Source organism: Vipera ursinii (assembly GCF_947247035.1).
Source record: "Vipera ursinii genome assembly, chromosome: 1".
In the NCBI taxonomy this organism is placed as follows: domain Eukaryota; kingdom Metazoa; phylum Chordata; class Lepidosauria; order Squamata; family Viperidae; genus Vipera; species Vipera ursinii.
Genome location: NC_139512.1, coordinates 306904500 through 306926717, shown reverse-complemented (window position 1 = coordinate 306926717; position 22218 = coordinate 306904500). Strand labels below are relative to the sequence as shown.

Sequence of the window (22218 nt, the reverse complement as noted above, 5' to 3'; positions counted from 1 at the left end):
ATTCCTATTTCTATCTGTATAAATCTGTATAAATTCAAGTCCTATTAATATCATTCTAAAACAACTTAGCACCCGTTTCTATCACCAATTCCTATCTTCCCGTTTCTTTTTTTTCTTCAGCCCTCGCAACGCTCGATTATTGCACGATTTTACACAGCTTTACTCGAGATTGGATTCCTGTGAATGCAACGTAATCCACTCTCAAAGTAAACGTGGCTGGCAATGCAACCTTTATTTTGGAGTAGGGATAATGAATGTTTAGAATGGCGTCGATTATCAGACAGCGAGTTCTTGGAAAACCTGAAGGCAGAAAAACACAGATAAAAGATATAGAAGAAAGCGAATGTCATTCTCTCCAAAAAAAAGCAGCGTTATTGCCTTTTAATTTTTTTTTTTTGAATTCCATTTATATCCCGCCCTTCTCCGAAGACTCAGGGCGGCTTTACAAACTTAGCAGTAGCCTTCATTCTATGTATATGCCTGCTTATTAGGGCTTTCACACACGCACCCCCCAAGCGGCATTATTACAAAGTCAGCTTATTGCCCCCAACAATCTGGGTCCTCATTTTACCTACCTCGGAAGGATGGAAGGCTGAGTCAACCTTGAGCCTGGTGGGATGCGAACCTGCACTAATTGCAGGCAGATGGTGTTACTTAAGGAGGCATTAACCCACTGCTCCACCAAGGCTCTTTTTAACCGACTTTACGCCAGGGGTCTTCAAACTTGGCCCTTTTATGACTTGTGGACTTCAACTCCCAGAATTCCTCAGCCAGCTTTGCTGGCTGAGGAATTCTGGGAGTTGAAGTCCACAAGTCATAAAAGGGCCAAGTTTGAAGACCCCTGCTTTACGCTCTTTTCTCTTGGCGTTTCCCTTGCAAATGCCAACTCATAGAATTTAACGCGTTCACAGCCACCTATTTCAAAGACTTATTGGTTTAACACAGCATTGCCTGGAACATCACAGCACCTTCGCCACCCCCACCCCCGTCTTCCTCTCACCCAGACGCACAACAGACACCCACGGCCCTCCCGAGCCACTTTCGCTGAACTCGTGGGAGGCGGAGTCTCTGGCCGCTTTGCGGCGAGAACCGCCGCGATCCTCCCAAGCGCGGCTGCGCCGTAAACGGCGGCCTGCTTTTTTCTCTTTTTTTTTTTTTAACCCTTTGGCTTCGGCATGGGAAGGAAACAGGCGGCATGGCTGTTCAGACGGCGTTGCAGAAGAGCCTGATAGCGGTGGGCCCGGCGGGGAGACACACGGCATCTGTGATCTTTCTCCATGGCTCAGGTGGAGGCTCCCGATCCCAAGATGGTCTGCTGGGGGCGTGAAGCGCTGGGCTAGCTTGTGGGGGGCCTTTTCGCCGAAGGAGGTCACGCGTGCGTTAAGCCCATAAACGCGGTTCGCATCGTTTTGGCCAGGGTTAGGCAACCTCGGCTCTTTTATGACTCATGGACTTCAACTCCCAGAATTCCTGAGTCAGCTATGCTGACTCAGGAATTCTGGGAGTTGAAGTCCATGAGTCATAAAAGAGCCGAGGTTGCCTACCCCTGGTTTTGGCTTACGGGACTGCGGGTGGAATGGGGCAAGCCCTCGTGGTTTGTACAATAAACCCAAAATGTGTGAACCGTCCCAGGGAGATACTCGGGAAAGGAAAGTCTGCCCAGGGAGGAATCAGCCAGCTATCGGAGGTAGTATGTGCTCCTTCATTGGATGTATTCAAGCAGAGACAAGAGAGCTGACAAGGATTCTATAAACTTGGCTTTTTGCACTCAGTAGGATAGGGACACCTGAAAGGGCTTCCTTAGTGGAGATGGGTGCAGGCCTTGATTTACAATCAGTTGCTTTGCAACTGCTCAAACTTATGACAGACCCTTCCCAAAGGTACTTATAACTCAAGTTTCGAAGGCTATCCATGCATTTCTGGCATCTGGCCTGCATTCACAGATATCCTGCAGTCACATGACCACAACTTAACAGCATTTACTCCCAGATTTTGGCAAAAAAGGCCCCATGGCAAACAATGAGTTCCTTTAACCACCTCAAATATGTGTAATAACTTCGGTGATTCACTTAATGACCACTACAAAAATGGGCCAGGTGGAAAGAAGACCAGAAAAATGGATTTGCAATGACTGATGAAAATTTGATAAAGCAAATTAGAAATCAGGGTCCAGCACATATCAAACGGATATATCTTGCATTGATAGAGATTGACTCAGAAACAGAGCTTGTTAAGGATTGTATGATAAAATGGGCCCAAAACATCCAGGAAGTTATTACAATGGATACGTGGGAAAAGATTTGGGTGAGGAACGTAAAATTTACACAAGCTCAAAATTTAAGAGAGAATTTTTACAAAATGTTTTACAGATGGCATTTAGATCCTAAAAAGCTTGCAAGTATGTATCCGAATTATCAGCCTAAATGTTGGAGGTGCGGTGATGAAGATGCAACATATTTTCATATATGGTGGACATGTAAGAAGGTTAAGGCTTTTTGGATAAAAGTCTGGTGGAATATGCAGAAGATTTTTAAACAGAGGATAAAGTTTTGTCCGCAACTTTTTTTGTTGGGAATAATTCTAGATGCTACAGTTGTGGACACCAAGTTGATGTTGAACTTAATTACGGCGGCGAGACTTTTGATAGGCCAATACTGGAAGAAAGAGGAACTGCCGACCATAGAAGAGTGGACTTTAAAGGTTTCCGACCTGGCAGAGATGGCGAAGATTTCGGCCTATTTGAAAGATCATTCGCAAGAACGCTATATTATGGAATGGAGAAAATGGATTGAGTTTATCCAGAACAAGTATAGGGTTAAGAAGTTTTATGTGGCATTTGAATAAGTCTTTCATTTTTTTTTCTTTTTTTATTTTAGTTTCTTTTTTATACATATTCAATATTATTAAGGCTTGTTTTATCCTATATAAGCTAGAGAGTGATGGATTTTAGAGTTTATAGTTGTTAGTATATGATTGTTTATGATTGCTTTTTATATATATACCTTGTATTTAGCTCTGGGAAGTGGGGGGGGGGAGGGGGGAGGGAGGGGGGGAGGAGGGAGGGGGAAGGGGGGATTCTTAAAGGAAAATTGTATTTTAAAACTTTTCAATAAAAAAAAAGGTCATAAAATAAGTCACTTTACAACCATTATGACTTACAACCATAATGACAAGCTCCATAATGTTGTAAGTCAAGGACTTACTTGTTGATGTTTGAAAATTGTCCATTAGGCTTGGTTTCTATAAGCAACCAGTTGTAACTTTTCTAAAATGAAGTTTGAAAAGAGAGAGCTGTACGGACAAGATGAAGTCTGAGGTTCATAAGACAGTTCACATTGTTCCATTGTATGGATGTCTAATTCAGTTCTATCTTTCTGTGCTATGTTCAGGTGATACTGGGCCAGGGGTAAGAGACTGGATCAAGCAGGTTTTGAAGCAAGATTTGTCTTTCCAGCATATAAAAGTCATTTATCCAACAGCTCCTGCCAGGTACTCTGTTCTTTCTTATCTCCAGTAGACTAAATCTAGAAATTATATTGGAAAGGTAGAAGTTAATTTTTATAAGGATTTGAAGTTCCACTCATGTTTCAGAAATCAGTATCCCTCTGACTTGTTATTTCTTTCTTTAGTAGGTGAAGTTATTTATAGAAGTAAAAACAAGCCCAGTAGGGATTCTTTTTTTGTTTTAACTCTTGTTGATTCTTTGTGTTGTCCTTAATGCAGTCCTATCAGTCACAATTATTTTTTCTAAACATGCAAAGTACCATCACTTTCTTCCCCTTAGGGATAAAATATCTTCATGTAGTTCATCACAAAGACTTTTCCTACCCTCTCAGCTAAATGGAAAAGTAAGCCAAGAAATTATAGTTTATAGTTGCAGCTGATCCTAGATAGATAGATAGATAGATAGATAGATAGATAGATAGATAGATAGATAGATAGATAGATAGATAGATTTACACACACACACACACACACACACACACACACACACACACACACATATTAATCACTGTCCATTTTGAGTACAGAGCAGAAAGAAAACTTGAGAATTCACAAGGTTGATGCTATATGGAACAAAACTGTGATTGAATCTGGATATTCTGCTTTGGATAAAATTGCCAAGCTATGAAACCATGGTCTAAATAAGACTTATTTTTCCAACTTCTTATAAAATTCTTATTTCCCAAGAGTTTCTCAATCCTAGCATAATCCTAGCTTTCTAGGGTATTTTTGTAAAGTAAAGAGAAACATAGTTGCATTCAGGTGCACAGCTTTTTTCACTTTTATGGTTAACATAGTGTCTATTCAGACAAAACATTCTCACTAAAATTCACCATTTCAAAAATGTTTTAGTAGATCTTGCATCAATCATAATTTGGGTTAAATTGCATTTGAGAATCCTTCCAACTCTATAATTTTAGATTCTGTTTGAAAAGCAACAAAGAGCATTCCAGTTCATGAGAAAGCTATCTTATGTATCCAAAGGCTTTCTGTTGCAGAGAGCAGTGGCACACCCAGAATTCTTACTGATATCACAGCACCACTTGAGAGAGAAGAGGGATTGCACATCACTTCTTGTATACTGTGATCTAAACACAAAGGTATCTGGACTTCCAGGGAAGAAATGGCAGACTGAGGACAGTTCCACAAAAAGTAGAGTGAGTAGACTGGGTCTCCAAAAATCACTCTACAGACAGAAAGGAAACATATTGGATTTGCAAAAGAGGCTTGTTAAAGCTTGAAGAATTTTGTGAGAAGGGACAAAGTGGAAAATGAAAATAAATCCAAGTTCTAGCACATTATCAGAAGGGACGAAAGATCAAGATGGTTAAGTAAAACAACAAAGTTGGTTTATTTGATTAAGATTAAAATTGATATGTTGCTATCTCTGGCAACACTTAAAGGATTTTTGCTGATATCAGGATTGAAACTATGGATTTTTATGGATCTATTTATAGAAAAGAGATAGGATATGGGGAAAAGATATTTGTTGCATTTTTTAAAAAAGGTGATAAGTTATTAAAATTATATTTGTAATGAAGAGGAAAGTCATGTCTTTATATATTTATTCTTTTTTCCATTTTTTCTTTCCTGAACCTTCTATTATTATTTGTAGTTATTATTTTTTATTTGTATTAGTTTGTATTGTTGTAATTGTAATTTTAAATAAAATTATAATAAAAAAATAAACGAAGGCATCATTTGAACCAGGTTTGAGAAATTGAACTCAGCCTATGTTCTGATGCAGGTTGAATTAAGATGAAAATCTGAAAAAGTTGAATGGATCAAGAACTAGCATGCAGTGTTTTCTGTCAAGTAGATGACTGTCACAAGAAAATAGAATTTTAAGACTTTGGGTGGGGGTGGAGAGGGAAGGCTGAAGATTTCTGACCCAGAAGTAAGTTCTGACCTTGAACTGGTATGCTAAAGGATGCAAATGGACAGATAATAACTGATTCCAAGTGGATCATTTCCTACTACTAGAAGATGAAGTTAGATCAGTACCCCGAATATTACCAAATCAAAAGGCTACAGGAATATACAGAAATATGGCAAGTAACAGAAGAAGAATCAGTAAAGGTTGTAACCAATCTATGCCAGCACATTTGGAGAACAGCATAGTGGCCAGTATATTGAAAGAGATCAGTCTACACACCAGTACCGATGAAAAGAAGAGTTAATGAAGTGTGCAAATTACCTTACAGTGTCTTTAATTTCACATGCTAGCAAAATAATGCTCACATGGCTTTAGAAGAGGCCAAGGAACAAGATATATTATTATTAATTCATGCTGAATAATTGAGAAATCCAAAGAATAAGAAAAAGCAGCCTATATATGCTTTATTAATTATAGACAGACCTTCAATTGTGTCCGTCATGATTCCAGGAAGGCAAAGGAATGAATCTGCACGAAGCTGCTTTGGAATATTTTTAAAATTGGAGGAAAAATAACAATAGTCTACACTATGTTGAGGAAACTACTTTGATAGTTGAAAATGTGAATGATCTGACAGCTCTAATAATGAAAGTCATGAAGAAAAGTGGAAAATGAGCTTAAGTTATATGTACAATCGGTACAGCAACCAGCCTTATTGAAGATATCAATAAGCAGGCAAGAAAAGACTCCGTCTAAGCACATGGTAGAGTAATAGTAAAAACCTTGAAAATATATTGATATATATAAGATGTCTCTACTTACAAAGATTAGAATTGTGCAGTTAGATTTGGAAGAAGCAGAATAAAAAGAGTATTGACATTTTTGCACTTTAGTGTTGAATAGCCAAGAAAATACTATGAACCCAGAGCTCTCACTGAAGGCAGAAATGAGCAACCTCAAATTATCATACTTCATACACATTATATAAAGACTGGTTCTTTAGATCAGTGGCTCCCAACCTTTTCTATACCCCACACCCCTAGAACACTTCTGATATATTCTTGCACCCCTTACAAAAGTTCAAAATACCAGCAACAAATTATGCATATATACTATAATTTTGAAAACCCAAGTTTTCGCAACCCCCCCCCCCCCCCGGGAATACGATCACCCCTGGTTGGGAACCCCTGCTTTAGATAAAAGTATAATGCTGGGAAAGATGGAAGAAAAGACGAGAAGGCAGTGAGAAGCATCAAGATACATGGCTTTGATTACAGTGGCAGGGGGTACAACATGAGGAGACTGAAGAACTAGATTGGGGATAAATTGTCCTGGAAAAAATCTATCTTTCTGATTGCTAAGAGGTGACGCTGATTTGGTGTCATAATCAAGTTGAACTGCTAGGCAAGCTCTTCTGCGGTTGTTTCTTGGTTTTTAAAGCAAAGCATTTATGTAACTTGATTTAAAACTTCAACAGATTTTATAAGCTATTCTTCTCCAACCTTCCTTTATTTGTCACTAAAAATGTCACTTTCTATGTGATACTGGCAGCTGGGCAGTAAATCAGTGTGTTGCTATGCTGTCACCTTCCTGGATATAATTCAGTAACAAGTTGAAACAGATCGGATGAAGTTATGTTGCATGTATTTTGATAAATGGACACAGAATAGATTTTGGTAGAAAATTCTTTAAGTCAGTGTGCTTTCATGGATTGGGTTCTGTGCCTATTCCTGAAAGATCAAATTTGAAAACCCATATTCAAATATAACAGACAATCTCCAGATAAACAGACAGAACTATTACACTACTAAGTCTTCCCTTTGATAATTTGTTTAGTAATTTTTGCTTTAGGCATTCATGTGATTATGGAAATAGAGAAATAAGGTTTGCAAAACCCATATGTAATGCAGTTAAAATGATTTCAGGGTTTAGAGCAGGGGTGTCAAACTGCCGGATGCATCATAGCGAAACCGCGGCCACCCCATTGCCGTCAATGGCAAAAAAAGTCGCGATATGTCGCAACACGTCACATGACGTTGCAAGTTTGACACCCCCTGGTTTAGAGTATAAACAGCCACCTCAGTTGGCTCTTTGATACCAGTTCACAACATAAAATGTTCAAGAGGTTACAACAGATTTGTTAGTCGAGACAGTTGTTTCATTGGAGTTTGATAGTATTTTTTGTACACGTGCAAAAAAGGGATTTCCATCAAAGCAAAGCAATCCACCTCAACATATCAATTGGCAGCATCGTGGTGGGACACCATGGTTTCCTTTGCCATGGTCCTAGTTGACTAGCAGTGGGAGTCCAGACAGTTCTGTGAAGTGAAGCTGTGCCATGTACTCATACTTTACTGGTATCTCTGCGTAGGAATGTAAAAGCTTGAGAAGCTTTACTTTATTCCTTCCAAGAAAACAACAAATGTTATTTGTTAGAGAAGCATTCAAAGGCAATGGAGGAAGAGCACAAATCTTGGTATTTCCTGGATTTATCTGCAGTGGATTTGCTGTTCTTGCATTCCAGTTATTAGAGGAAAGTTGCCAAAGACACGTTCTTTCTCTTCTATTAAATGTTCTCCATTCAAAGGCTTTAGAAAAGATGATGGGAATGGCAGTTCTAATCAGAGGAAGGACAGCATGAACAAAAGTGTTGCTTCAGTCATAAGTCAGTGCTGCCTTCCTTTGCTTTCAAAAGCTTCAGACATGATATATTGCATAGTCAAACAGAATTAATGATTTGTCGCCCTGATGCCAAGAAGGTAAACCATCTCACTCTAAAATTGGCCTTACACCTTCAAATCAACACTTAAAATGCCAACCATAACATGATCATCGTGAGAGCAGATATTTTTAGCTTTTTGTGATAGGACACTGATTGGGTCTCTTAGAAGTGACCTTAGACTTTTACTAAATGCTGCATACCTAAAAATCTAGTGTACTTTTAGCAATAATGCTTGGCCAGCATGGTGGATCTGGCTGAAAAGCTCAGCTCTGATTTGTTGTAAATCCTTCTGATAGCATGCTGCCTGAGGAATTCTGGAGGTTGAAGTCCACAAATCTTAATTTGGCAAGTTTAAGAACACTGAGGTAGAGGATGCTTTTTCTCAAAACTAGAAGTTAATATCTATATGAGATTTCAAAAAAATGGCTGATTTCTAATTCCTTTGATTGGTGTGCCTACTTGGAATATATTTGGCTTGCTTGCTGGCCTTATATGAATAGGAACATAATCTGAAAAAAGGAAGCCAGGGCATACCAAAACCAGCTCATTAAAACTGGATTGTGCCAGATTAGCAATAATAGTGCTCCAGTGACAGAATGGTTTGAGACTTGATCAAGGGAACAGATTTTCTTCTGCCTTTCAGAATTTAAAAATAAATCTAATTTCCGGTTTTAATTTAAAAGAAAAAGAAGAAAGCGCTTCTTGATACCATAAATTGTGAACAGTTTGCCACTATAATCTCACGAGTCTCATTTAATTATGATGTCTGCTGCCTATTTTCATTTACTGAACTTTCTGCTGGACCTGTGTAGATGATGGCTAATCAATCTTGATAAAAGTTGAGGTGACAGTTACAAGTAAAACCTGTGGCTGCTTTATTGGCTAGAAGTGTGACATTGTTGAAGTAAAACATCTCTGCAAAGATCTGCACAGCCTTCTTTACTATAGTAATTTGGGGGAAATTAATTGGAGGATTTCATTCTATTAACTTTAGGTTCAGAGTTTAGCTGCTTAGTACGGTAACTATATTCCTTAATAACAGTTTTCTGTACCAATAGATTATGGTCACTGAATGGGAATAATATATGGGAAGATAAGCATAGCTCATTTGCAATGCACATTTTACATAAAAGAGACTGATTTAGTCTTCAGATCAAAATGGATCGTGCTACCACCGTCACAAAATATTTTCTTCCATTTAAAACCTTAAAGGCCCTCTGCCAATCAGATGAACTGATTAGGCTACAAGCTTTCAGTTATTACAATAGTACAGTGAAGTTTCTCATGAGCTCCTCTATGCTGCAGTGAGCAGCATCAGACAACTTTGCTTAAAAAAAGTTGGGGGGGGAAATTCCTTTAATCTTGTGGAGAACATTGGGGGTATTTGTTTTAGTAACTGACAGTTCTGTTTTCAACAAGAGTTTCAGTTACTAACAGACTGCCAATGGTCATGGCTATTAAAACAGGAAGGAGTGGGGAAGGGAGAGAGAATTGATGGTAAGTTTTATCATTCATTTCCCTTCACTGTTTTCCAGTTTGTCAAAGTTGCAGTGTTGTGCATTAGCTGGTGACCAATTGAAACAACTGATTCATTTGGTGAATATACTAGCCCCTTCCTCTGTGCTCACTAGTCAATGCAGAAGATACGTTTAAGGGCTGTATTTTCCAAATGTGGCCAAATAATAATCTTGCAAAGATTAAGTAATTTATAGGTTAAGGATTATGCACTACTTTATATTTCCATAGGTCACTTAATTATTTACAGTGCCAAAAACAACTGATTCAGCTTTCTCTTATGATATATAATTTCATCTTTTAATTCCCGCAGTCCTTGATTATTGTGATTAAATGTGTTGCAACTTTGGTTGGGATTTTAAAAATAGCATCTGCTGCCACGTCTCTCAAAATTCTTTTTCTCTCTTTTCAGCAGGCATGGCTAAAAACTGTAAATACTGTTACAGCTGCTAGCGGAGCAACTTAAACATTTGTTTTCTGTTGAATGCCTAAATCAAGAGAGAATATTTCTTATATTTCTCCTAAATAAGAAAGTGATAGTTTAAATTGGCATTATAGCAGGTAACGTGTTCAAGTTAAAATTATGTTGTCCCAACTTTTTGAAATAACTACACTGTACCTTGTTACGCTTCACTAAATCTAGGTCAAGGAATCTTTGTACATTTCCTTCTTACAATCCTTCCCACTGTAAATCCAAACTGAACTTAGCAAGAAATGGACTCTACGTGCACTCTTTTCAGTTACCAGCAGATAATTTTTACAGTTCTTATTGTATATTTTGTGAAGAATGTTGATCTCTTTCCATTTAAGAAAATATTTATGGAGACTTGGAAAATGGCTTTGTAGAATAGTGCAGTTTTTTTTAAAGCTTTCAGTGCAGATTCTTTTCTTTTTTTTCTTGAGTTCCTTGTAGCAATTCTTTCTTCTTTGGCTGTGGTACAGAATCATCAGTCAGTTTGACACTATTTTAAATAGATTGGCAGATACTTGACCCACAAAAACCCTGTTGATAGCAATGGAGATGAATTGATAGAATTGTATTGGGAGACTTGCTGTGAATAACTCTCCCAAATACCTCAGTCGGATTCCTACTCTTTTCAATCAACTTTAATTATGGTCACATTTTTTGATGTTCTAAGCACACAGTATTTTTATTTACATATACAAAGCAGTACAGTGAAATTCAATAAAGCTAGAATTTCATGAGAAACTCAAATTGGGTATTTTTGTACAGAATTCATTTTTCTACTCTAAATAAAGTTACAGTTGGTAATTTTATATATTAGCATTGTATTCCAAATTTTTTTTTAGAATTGTAGGTCTCTAGATATCTGCTTTTTAATGTTTCCTGAAATTATAGGAGCTGAAGGAGCTATAATTTCCTCATTTTATGTTGACTTTCTCCAGCTACAAAATTTCCCAGTAGTTCTATTATAGCGGCTATTTTTGTTCTCATTTAGATGTCTTTGATTCATAGTAAAAAAAAAGATAAACAGGAGTCGGACCCAGTTAGTATATGATTGGGAAAGCACTGGAAATTCAAGAGTTAGAGACTTAGTCGGGGGGGGGACTTAAAAAAAGGCAATAGTAAATCCCTTCCATAGTATTACATGCTGTGGTGGGATTCAGCCAGTTCGCACCAGTTCGGCAAAACCGGTAGCTAATTTTTTTTTTGCCCAGGCCCAGAACGGACTTCTGGAAGCAGTATCCACACAGAGAACCAGTTTTTCACATATTTGAATCCCATCATGTCCATGTACTTGTCCTGTGCCAAGACTGACTTGGAGACCTTCCTGTATTCTTTTTTCATTTTGTTTACACTGTTATCCAGTTTAATCTCACTTTAGACTTCTTTTTTATGGAATAATAGTGTGACCTTTATAAACTTCTTCTGACTTTTTATGAAAGGAGTACAAAAAACTTTTAGAAATGAACTAATTTTTAATTCTATAGAGTCTGCGTTTAAAGTTGGCTGGATCTCTAGGGCTTCAGCTTGTAGAGATCTGATGTAAAGATAACTAATGCCTGTTATTCTTCAACCCTCTGCATAGCATGGAGCTCTATAGCAATCAAGGTGGAGTTAATTTAAACACATTATTTTTTTTAAAAAAATTGAATACTTTTTATTAAGCCATTGTCAAACATATATAAAATAAAAATGAACACTCACCAAAGATTAAATAAAAATATTATACAAAAATAAACATTTTAAATACTGGTTTGAATCATTCATTAAGAAGATTCAGCATAGTTATTTATAAAATCATAGTTTGTTCACTAGTCAAAATGTTTCTAAACTTATCATTTCCAGGAAAAATGCTTTCTTGCTTTATAAAATAACCCAAGTATATATTATTCAGGATTCAGTTCTTCAGTATAGACTTCATTTTTATAATATAGTATACATAATCATGCAAATTAATTATTTAGAAATTTTTCAGAATCATTTTAATAAAAAAACCAGAATGTTGATTCAGTATTAAACAAGTAGATATATACTGGTGAAGTCATTAGGCATTGAATGAGCTCAAGTACAATTAACTGTGATAGATATTTGGACAGTATTTTTGGCATTGACACATCCTTAACAACAACAACAATAATAATAATAAAAAGTTGGAAGGGACCATGGAGGTTGTCTAGCGCAACCCCCTGCTCAGGCAGGAGACCCTGTACCATTTCAGAGAAATGGCTGTCCAGTCTTTTCCTAAAAACTTCCAGTGTTGGAGCATTCACAGCTTCTGGAGGCAGGTTGTTCCACTGATTAATTGTTCTAACTGTCAGGAAGTTTCTCCTTAATTCTAGGTTGCTTCTCTCCTTGACTAGTTTCCATCTGTTGCTTCTTGACTTGCCTTCAGGTGCTTTGGAGAATAGCTTGACTCCCTCTTCCTTATGGTAGCCCCTGAGATATTGGAACACTGCTATCATGTCACCCCTTGTCCTTCTCTTCATTAAACTAGACATATCCCATTCCAGCAACTGTTCCTTATATGTTTTAGCCTCCAGTCCCCTAATCATCTTTCTAGAGTCTCAACATCTTTTTTACATTGTGATGACCAAAACTGGATGCAGTATTCCAAGTGTGGCCCTACCAAGGCATTGTAAAGTGGTATTAACACTTCACCTGATCTTGATTCTGTCCTTCTGTTAATGCAGCCTAGCACTGTGTTGGCTTTTTTGGCAGCTGCTCATGTTTAAGTGATTGTACTAACCATCTTATTTGCCTGGCTAGCTTTATTCAATTAAAAATAGATTGAACATAAAAGAATCCTATGAATTTTGAAGTAATACATCTAACTCTGCACAGGAAACATTTTATAATTATATTCAGTTCCTTCTAAATTTCTACATGGCAATGAACGAGGGAGTCCAAATAGGCAAGACAACAGCCATGACCGTGAAATTAAATCTGTACCTCTTTTGTATATATATAAATATCATGTGGTAGAATTAATTTGATTCCCCAAGCTTTCTTCAGAGCAGTTTCTGCAAAATGGTTAATATGAAAGGAGATTTTCTGTGCAAAGTCATGTTCTAAGCATTTGAAATTATTTTGGCTACTTGCTACAGCTTTGCCTTGGCTATATATTAAGATTTAGTGCTATGCATAGTTCTTGATGTATCAATTGTTCTTTTAGAAAGAAAGTTTCCTTATTTTTTATTGCTGCACTAATACCTTTGACAGAATCATTGTGCATATTGTTCCATTTATCAAATCTCAGGATAACAGTTTTCTCCTCTAGAAATTTATTACTTATTTAATTTCTTTTATTATACATTTTATTTAAGAATTTCCCTGTAATATTTGGTCTGCTTGGTCAACTATTGCCTGGTTCAAACTGTTGCCTGGTTCAATTTACTGCATCATATCAACAAAGAGAGTGTTTTTAGTCACATGCAGAATTGTATAAACAAACTAAACAAATTTTCATTGCCTGCTTCTTCCTCTGACCTGGTTATGCCTGTGTCTGTTGTGTATTTCGTTTGGGGTGGGGTAGGGGAATCAATCATCAATCAGTGATACACTAGGTCTTTCTGTCATACTTACATGGCTAGAACCTTTTTCATCAGATACTTCTGAATACCATTCCATCAATAACAATGATGTTGAAGGAGGTGCAGATAAACAGCATTAGAATTTCATTTTCCGGAATGGTACAGCAAAAAAACCCCAAGTCAATAATGATAGTCTGTCTAATGCTTGGTTAACATTACTGAATGCATACACTTAAAAAAGTAGAACAGTAAAAGGATTATATGTTCCTATTAAACCACTATAATGTGATAATAATTGTATTTTTTTCAACTACAAAGAATATTGGTAGTATCTTCAAAAGCTGATCCATAAGTTATATTCAGGGCAAATAGTTCTTAAGAATAAAAGAGTATGGATGCTATAACAAGATTTCCTAATCTGAATATGAGAGTTATCCAAGCCTACGTCCAGTGTCTGAAAAGTGGGAGCTATTCTCAACATGGGCAACCTGGTGCTGAAGGGTTTTTTTAATTGCAGCGTTTACATTTTGCACACAAGTGAAATAACTTCATTAAAATATTCCCTAGTGCAGTCTGTTTTATGACCTGCTTCATTCTGAAGGTTTTTCGATGGCTCTTATTCCTCAGATTTTTCAGAACTACTTTTCACTTGTTTCATTTTTGACTCTTTGTCTACAATTGAGCTCAAAATTTCTGTTTCTAAGCAATGCTTTTTAAGTGAGTTTTGCCCATTTTGTTAAGTGAATCACTGCAGCTATTAAGTTAGCAGCTCAGTTGTTAAGTCAGTTGGGCTTTCCCATTGATTTTGCTGGTCAGAAGGTCACAAAGGGAGATCCCATGACCCCAAGACACTGCAACCGTCATAAATATGAACCAGTTGCCAAACATATCAGTTTTGATCATGTGACCATAAGGATGGCCATAAGTGTGAGAAACAGTTATAAGTCCTTTTATCACTGCTATTGTAACTTCAAAAGGTCATTAAATGAATGTTGTAAGTTGAGGACTACCTGTATATCCAGACTCCTTGCCCAGATGTAGTTATGCTAATGAACATGAATTTATGGATTATGAATAAGTGTTAAAATCATTGTTAGATTAAGCAGATATTTTCTTTCTTTGGAAATTTGAGGTTTGGGGAGGAAGGCTATGTCACAGTATTGAATATAGTGCCTGAGAAATATTTTTGCACAGCCAGAGGCTCAGATTCAAAAAAATATTTAAGCATACACATCTATCTTCAGTGGGTAGAATATAAAAGGATAAAAGCTAGCCAAGTGGTTAAATCTCCCATGTTGAAACTGAGGACACTTAAAACTTTTCTTAGCTTTCTTGGATTATATTCATGGAATTAAAAGAAACTTCAGCTGGGGAGCATTTATTACAACAAAGAAGCTGAGTTGACAAAAAATGAATTTTTAAAACATGCGTATGTGTAGCTATTCTTCAGTATGGCAATTGGCACCCATGGCGACCTTTCTATTGCCAGTGAACTGGAAGCCAACAGCCAACAGAAGCTACCACCAGTGGACTGCTCTATTTCAAAACTGAATCTCAGGAAAAGAAAACCAAGCTTCTCTAATATAGTAGAGACGGTATTATTCCTACAGACATGTCTACCTAAATTTGCTGCTAGCAGTTTTACAAGAAAAACTCTTTTAACTTAAAAAAAAAAGGAGGGCAGTGTATTTTGCATTGCTGAGACTTCCTTATTGCCCCTTAACATTATTCTTCAGATTCAGAATGTATCATTCCTTATCTGACATATGTTTATTTTTCTACTAAACTGGATTGACAGTTCTGGGACTGAGAGTTAGGTTCCAGAGCTTCATTTTGGAAGAAATGAAATTACACATCCTTCTTTCTGGCAGACTTTTTTTTAAGGGATTAATAGTGTCTTTCCTAAACAGCCTTTTATTTTTAAAAATCTTCATTCCTTAAAAACATTGTTTTGTTCAAATTGATAGGTTGTCCTCTGTTAGCGGATATCTAAAATTATATAATTGTAGGGTATAAACTGTGTGAAGAATCTGTGTGAAGAGTACGATTTTTTGAAGGTTTAGAAAATGTTTTTAATACATTTAATATTGGTTACTGATGTTTATAGTTTATAGTTTATTTGATTTATATACCGCCCTTCTCCTTGGTAGGGACTCAGGGCGGTTTACAGGGCATATATAAAAAAAGGACAATACAAAAATTAAAAAAGAATTAAACCCATGCCCGATTAAAACAGTAGTACAAATTAAAAACAATTAAAAACCCATAATCCCCCATCAGGCCAGACCAGCTAATTCGAACAGGTGGGTCTTCAGGCCCCGACGGAAAGTTCGGAGGTCTGGTGCCATCCGGAGCTCCACCGGCAGTTGATTCCATAAAGCCGGAGCCCCCACAGAGAAGGCCCTCCCCCTGGGGGCCACCAGTCGACATTCCCTGACTGGCGGCACCCTGAGGAGGCCCTCTCTGTGGGAACGCACAGGGCGGAGGGGAGTCGATGCCGGCAGCAGGTGGTCCCTGAGGTAACCCGGACCCATGCCATGTAGGGCCTTAAAGATCGTAACCAACACCTTGAACCTCACCCGAAAGACAACTGGTAACCAATGCAGCTCGCGGAGCAAAGGTGTAACATGGGAGTACCGGGAAACTCCCAAGACAACTCTCGCGGCCGCATTCTGTACCAGTTGGAGCCTCCGAGTGGTCTTCAAGGGAAGCCCCATGTAGAGAGCATTACAGTAGTCAAGGCGAGAGGTCACGAGCGCATGAGTGACCGTACACAGGGCATCCCGGTTCAGATAGGGCCGCAACTGGCGCACCAGGCGAACCTGGGCGAAAGCCCCCCTAGTCACGGCCACTATATGCTCTTCCAAAGTAAGCCGTGAATCTAGAAGGACTCCCAAGTTGCGAGCCCTATCCACGGGGGGTAAGAGCTCACCCCCCATAGAAAGAGATGTTGAATCTATTACACTGATAACTGAAGAAACTCAAGATATTATTAAGATTAATTATTAAGATAATTAATATGCCCTATTCTATCAAGTTTTTCTCTAGTTATGAATGGGAGTGTGTCTTTAATTATGGATTTGTGTAACTACTACTTTAAACATCATGCTTTATAGCAACAGCTGCAGTCTTCCCACATTAGCTTTATATTATGTTTTCTCTCACAACAACGTTGTAGAATAAATTGCAGTTAATTGTATGAAAGAAGGAGTAAAGCAAGGCTGGTTTAAAGGTTTGTCGCTTTACTTAGGGATTAGAGTAGTTACTCTAAATATAGGCTCTTTGTATTGCATATTTTTTAATCTATGCTAAGAGAAGCTCTAAAGCAAAGATACACACAACCAAGTTTAGGAGAGTATATGGCAAGCATGAGGTTAGTTCCTGCATATGAATAGCCTATTTGCTCTTAATGTTCTATAGACATACATACCCTTAAAAATGAGCCAAGTCTTGTTTAAACAAACAGATGTTTGATGTAGTTTTGTCTTACTTCCATGACTGAATGGCAGTTTTACACACCACAGTCTCCTAGGTACAAAGGGAATGATTCTAAAACACAAAAAACTTTTGTATGAAATTTGTCTTCATGCATTTCTCATCCATCTTTCTTTCAGACCATATACACCAATGAGGGGGTCTTTGTCCAATGTGTGGTTTGACAGATGCAAGATCTCTAATGATTGCCCAGAACATACTGAAACCATTGATATGATGTGTCAAGCACTTAACAGTTTGATTGATGATGAAGTTAAAAATGGCATCAGGAAAAACAGGATACTGTTGGGTAAGATTTGTAAGGAGAAATATATAACATTTGTAGGATAACTCATCCTGTGAGCCAAGGCAGGCCTAAGAATGCCAATATATTAAGATACCTTAAGTTTTCTAAGCTCTTAAGAAAACAGTATCTTATATGCCTGAAGCCTTATAGTGTAATAGACATGATTTATTTATTTTTTATTTATTTATTTGTTTTTATATACCGCCCTTCTCCCGAGGGACTCGGGGCGGTGTACAGAGTAAGGTTGGTATACAGATTGAGCAATAGTGAAAAACATTAATACTATCTTTCCCACCCTGGGGTACTCCGGAATTAGTTGAATTATAAATGTCACCATTATCAGGTAGCACAACATGCTTTGGATAATATATTCTGCAGTCCAACACAGTTGGAAGACACCGAATTAGAAAATTCCCGCTTAGTCATTAGTGAGGTGGAATAGTAACTAAGACGTAAGAACCTAAGATAGTTCTAGAAAAGGGAGCAGCTAAATTTTGGTCCATCCTAGACAAAGTGTTGAGGCTCTATTGCTAAGTGTTGCTATGCTTCAGAAAGGTATCATAACTGTCTTTTTCCACAGTTTTGACAAAATTGTTTAACAAAATATTCTTGAAAGTTTCAAAGCCATAATTCACAAGTTCAATTTTTCCATTTTTATGCAAAAGTCCATAAGTGGTTTCTGGTCACAAATGTTTCTAAAATTGCTAACCCTTTTATCGTTTCAAAATTTTCTTGAGTCACAATCTGTTTTAAAGCTGTAATCCTTTAGGATAGCTTTTTTCTCCTTCTTAATATGAAAAAAGATAACTAACCAAGAGTCTTTTGTCTTCCCTGCCATTTGAAATATCTCTTGGGTTGTAAGTTCATATCAACTATGAGCAACCACAAAAAAGGCAGTTCCTGTGATCCCCTCACAAGGAGCAGCTCTTCCAAAGCATAAGTGGGTGATCACCATATCTCTCCTTTTCTCTGGGAAGATTTTTTGTCAGCCAGTAACTGGTTCCTAGGGACGCGGTGGCTCAGTGGGTTAGGATGCTAAGCTTGTCGATCAGAAGGTCGGCAGTTTGGCGAGTCGAATCCCAAGTGCCGCGTTAACAGTGAGCGCCTGTTACTCGTCCCAGCTTCTGCCAACTTAGCAGTTCGAAAGCACGTAAAAATGCAAGTAGAAAAATAGGGACCACTCCAGTGGGAAGGTAACAGCGTTCCGTGCGCCTTTGGCGTCTAGTCATGCCGGCCACATGACCACGGAGACGTCCTTGGACAAGCGCTGGCTCTTCGGCTTTGAAACGGAGATGAGCACCAGCCCCTAGAGTTGGAAACGACGAGCACGCAAGTGCGGGGGAACCTTTACCTTTTTTAACTGGTTCCTGACTGACATTTCCACCACAGTGCTATCCCTGTTCACAAGCCATTCACAGGGACATCTAACAAACCATCAATCCCCAGCCAGAAGAAATTAATGAGATTTTAAAAACCTTTAGATGTAATTGCTATAGATAAGATCCAGATAAAGCATTTGTGGTTCTTTTTGGATCAGCTCCACTAGCTGTCTCAGAAAATCATATAGTTTTCAATATAAATTAGGTTTATCAACGCTAAAACCAATAATTCAGTTTTATGAACAATTTTAAAAGGTACTAAAACAAAAATGGCAAGAAACCTGAAACAGATTTGGAGTTGACCACAAAATCAATTATCTCAGGTCTTAAGAAATATGAAATACATCTTATTGTCTTAAAGCAAAGTTAATTCATCAAAAGAACTGTAAATTTATAAAATCCAAAGTGTTGTTTAGGAAATTTAAGCATTTGTCAGTCAAATGACAAATTTAACACCAAGACTCCTGCTTGTTTTTCAGTCATTTGCTGTATTATTTGTATCTCCTAATCATTGCTTAAGGGACGCGGTGGCTCAGTGGGTTAGGACGCTGAGCTTGTCAATCAGAAGGTTGGCAGCTTGGCGGGTCGAATCCCGAGTGCCACGTGACAGAGTGAGCGCCTGTTATTCGTCCCAGCTTCTGCCAACCTAGCAGTTCGAAAGCACGTAAAAATGCAAGTAGAAAAATAGGGACCACTACGGTGGGAAGGTAACAGCGTTCTGTGCGCCTTTGGCGTCTAGTCATGCTGGCCACATGACCACAGAGACGTCCTCGGACAAGCGCTGGCTCTTCGGCTTTGAAACGGAGATGAGCACCGGCCCCTAGAGTCGTAAACGACTAGCATGCATGTGCGGGGGAACCTTTACCTTTACCTTTTAATCATTGCTTATTTTTCTAATATAACTTGTGGTCAGAGAATCTAAGATTCTGTCCTCACTAGTAATTATTTTAGGGAAGGAAAAATTCTTATTTAAAAATATACAACAAATGCAGCACAAAAGAAGAGAGTTCTGAAATCTTCTCAGTATTTAAAGTTTTAATCTCTTTTTCTTGTCTTTAAAATACATCCACAGGTGGTTTTTCAATGGGTGGAGGCATGGCTTTGCATTTGGCTTACAGACATCACCAAGAGGTGGCTGGAGTATTTGCACTTTCAAGTTTTCTTAATAAGAATTCAGCTGTTTACCAGGTAGATGCTCACTAGCTTTTAAAAAATCCTCAATTCTATCTTGTATCCATAAAACTATTCCAGAATTGGCAAACCAATAGACAGTAAAATTCATTAAGAAGTATTTCTTTCATCTACTGAATTGTTTTTGTTTGTTGAATGTCTTCATTTATCAGATTGGCAAGATACAAATCAAATGAATAATCGGGGGAGCATATGAGGATTTATCTGTAAGACTTAAACTATGCACAAGAAGTCTACCACGCTTTTCATTTTGTAAAATTTATGGATTGTCCACACATGGATTGCCCAATGCTATATTTTTCTATGGAATCCAAATTACTCAAAGAAATAAAGTTCATTAAAATCTTATAACCTTGTAAAAATCTGCCTTGGTTATATCATTTCTTTTGCTCCTTCTCTTAAAGGTATCCTTGAGCAAATAGGTTAAGAACAGGAACAGTAGTAAGTCAGCCACAAGTAAATGATGGTTGTAACATTGTGCCATGTACTAGGGCAAGGGCAGTAGGGTTCTTTCCATTAATGGAGTTACATAATTCTAGCTTCTTCCAGACTGTTTTTCTTCAGCAGAAATTTGGTGAAAAGCTTTAGCTCAGAGGCAAAGTGCCTGCAGTTGAAGAAACTATAGCTTAATGGCAAAGTGCCTTTCTTTTGGGGCATTTCCATTTGAGGCATCCCAAGGAAGAGAGCCTAGTAAATTGCTTTGTCTGGTTCTTTGAAAACTCATTAACACTACTGATTCAAGTTCTCATAGCTTCATATCATGCACAAGAGAACAGCGACTTGCTAGCTGAGGGTATCTCTCTATCACATGCTTGTCCTGTCTCCTTGTTCTTGTGGGTTGGAAAACAGGTTTGTAGTAAGGAGTCTGCTGCAGTTTTAGAGTCTTGCCTGATTTAGAACTGTGATGATGCAATATCAGTGTTGCAGAGAGAACCTACTTCGTTATAACAGGCCTTCCACTGCAGACCTTCATCCTACGTGTATAATAATTATTTTAGGTGGCAGAGCCAGATAGTACATTTCTGTTCATACTATTTTCAATGCATAGAACTCGTATACTGCCTTATTGTCCAATTGTCAGTCTTTTAAATGGGAAAGACAATGAATTCAGACACTAGTCTGGACATCTATTTTCTTTTTGTTAACAATGTACATACATGATTTAAGATTGCTAACATAGCAGATGTCTCTTCTGCTACTAGGCGCTGGAGAAGAATGAAAGAGAACTCCCAGAGTTGTTTCAGTGTCATGGAACTGCTGATGAACTGGTTCTGTATTCTTGGGGAGAAGAAACCAACAAGACTTTAAAAGCTCTGGGAGTAACAACTACATTTTTGAGTCTACCAAATCTTTATCATGAACTAAGCAAAAGTGAGCTAGAAAAACTGCGATCTTGGATTTTGAAAAAATTGCCAGAAGAGCCTTGATTAAAGATCAATAATGAAGAATGCCATGATATAGCAAAATAGTATTGTTTCTTACTACTATGTGGAGTGACCGCGTCTGCAAAAATACATAAAATAGGATATTGATAATTTTATACAGTGTAATTTCAGTTCTTCATTTTTTATTTCTGTATTTCAAATGATATCAAATAGTCTTTCTCATGTTGAAAACGTTGTAGTACATGCCAGGACTTGTCTATATTTCAGTTACTTGAAACTGATTAGCTGTATGATTTTATTTCAATAAAATCAATTTTGTGATTGTTTTCTTTGTCTACATTGCATGATAAATGGCAGCAAGTTAAATATTTCTCAGCAGATCCATATAAAGGTAGTCCTCAACTTAGAACCATAAATAAGCCAAAAATTTCAAGATAGTTCTAACTTGAGAGTTTTGCTCCATTTTACAACCTTTCTTGCCACAGTTGCCATAGTAAATCACTGCAGTTAAGTTAGTAGCACATTTGTTAAGTGAATCAGATTTCCTTATTCACTTGCTTGTCACAGGGTCATAAGAGGTGATCACATGACCATGAGAGACTGCAACTTTCATAAAGACAAGCCAGTTGCCAAGCATCCAAATTTTGATCACATGACCAAGGAAATGCTGCAATGGTCATAAATTTGAAAAAATGGTCATAAGTCACTTTTTTCATGTCTTTATAATAAATGATTGTAAGTCTAGTACTACCTTTATCATTTTGCCTTCCTTCAGACAATTCATCAAAAATCACTTGTCATCAATATGTTTATATGAATTACATTTATTCAGGAATGAGTGTCTTTGCAATGTGCACTATGCATCTTGT

The 22218-nt window shown here is 37.5% G+C and overlaps 1 protein-coding gene across 1 annotated transcript; it reads left to right on the top strand.

Moving 5' to 3' along the window:
* Positions 1-1045: 1045 nt before the first annotated feature.
* Positions 1046-21675, top strand: LYPLAL1 (lysophospholipase like 1). Its single transcript, XM_083358713.1, has 5 exons — positions 1046-1286; positions 3390-3489; positions 17228-17397; positions 19846-19961; positions 21167-21675. The coding sequence occupies exons 1-5, from the start codon at positions 1196-1198 to the stop codon at positions 21389-21391; spliced, it is 702 nt and encodes a 233-aa protein (XP_083214839.1). The 5' UTR covers positions 1046-1195; the 3' UTR covers positions 21392-21675.
* The last annotated feature ends 543 nt before the right edge of the window (positions 21676-22218 follow it).

Excerpts from the sequence above, each read along its gene's own strand:
- LYPLAL1 (XM_083358713.1), top strand. The coding sequence starts at position 1,196 with ATGGCTGTTCAGACGGCGTTGCAGAAGAGCCTGATAGCGGTGGGCCCG. Across the intron at positions 3,490-17,227 it reads TATCCAACAGCTCCTGCCAG|ACCATATACACCAATGAGGG; the intron begins GTACTCTGTTCT and ends TCTTTCTTTCAG. Across the intron at positions 17,398-19,845 it reads GAAAAACAGGATACTGTTGG|GTGGTTTTTCAATGGGTGGA; the intron begins GTAAGATTTGTA and ends ATACATCCACAG.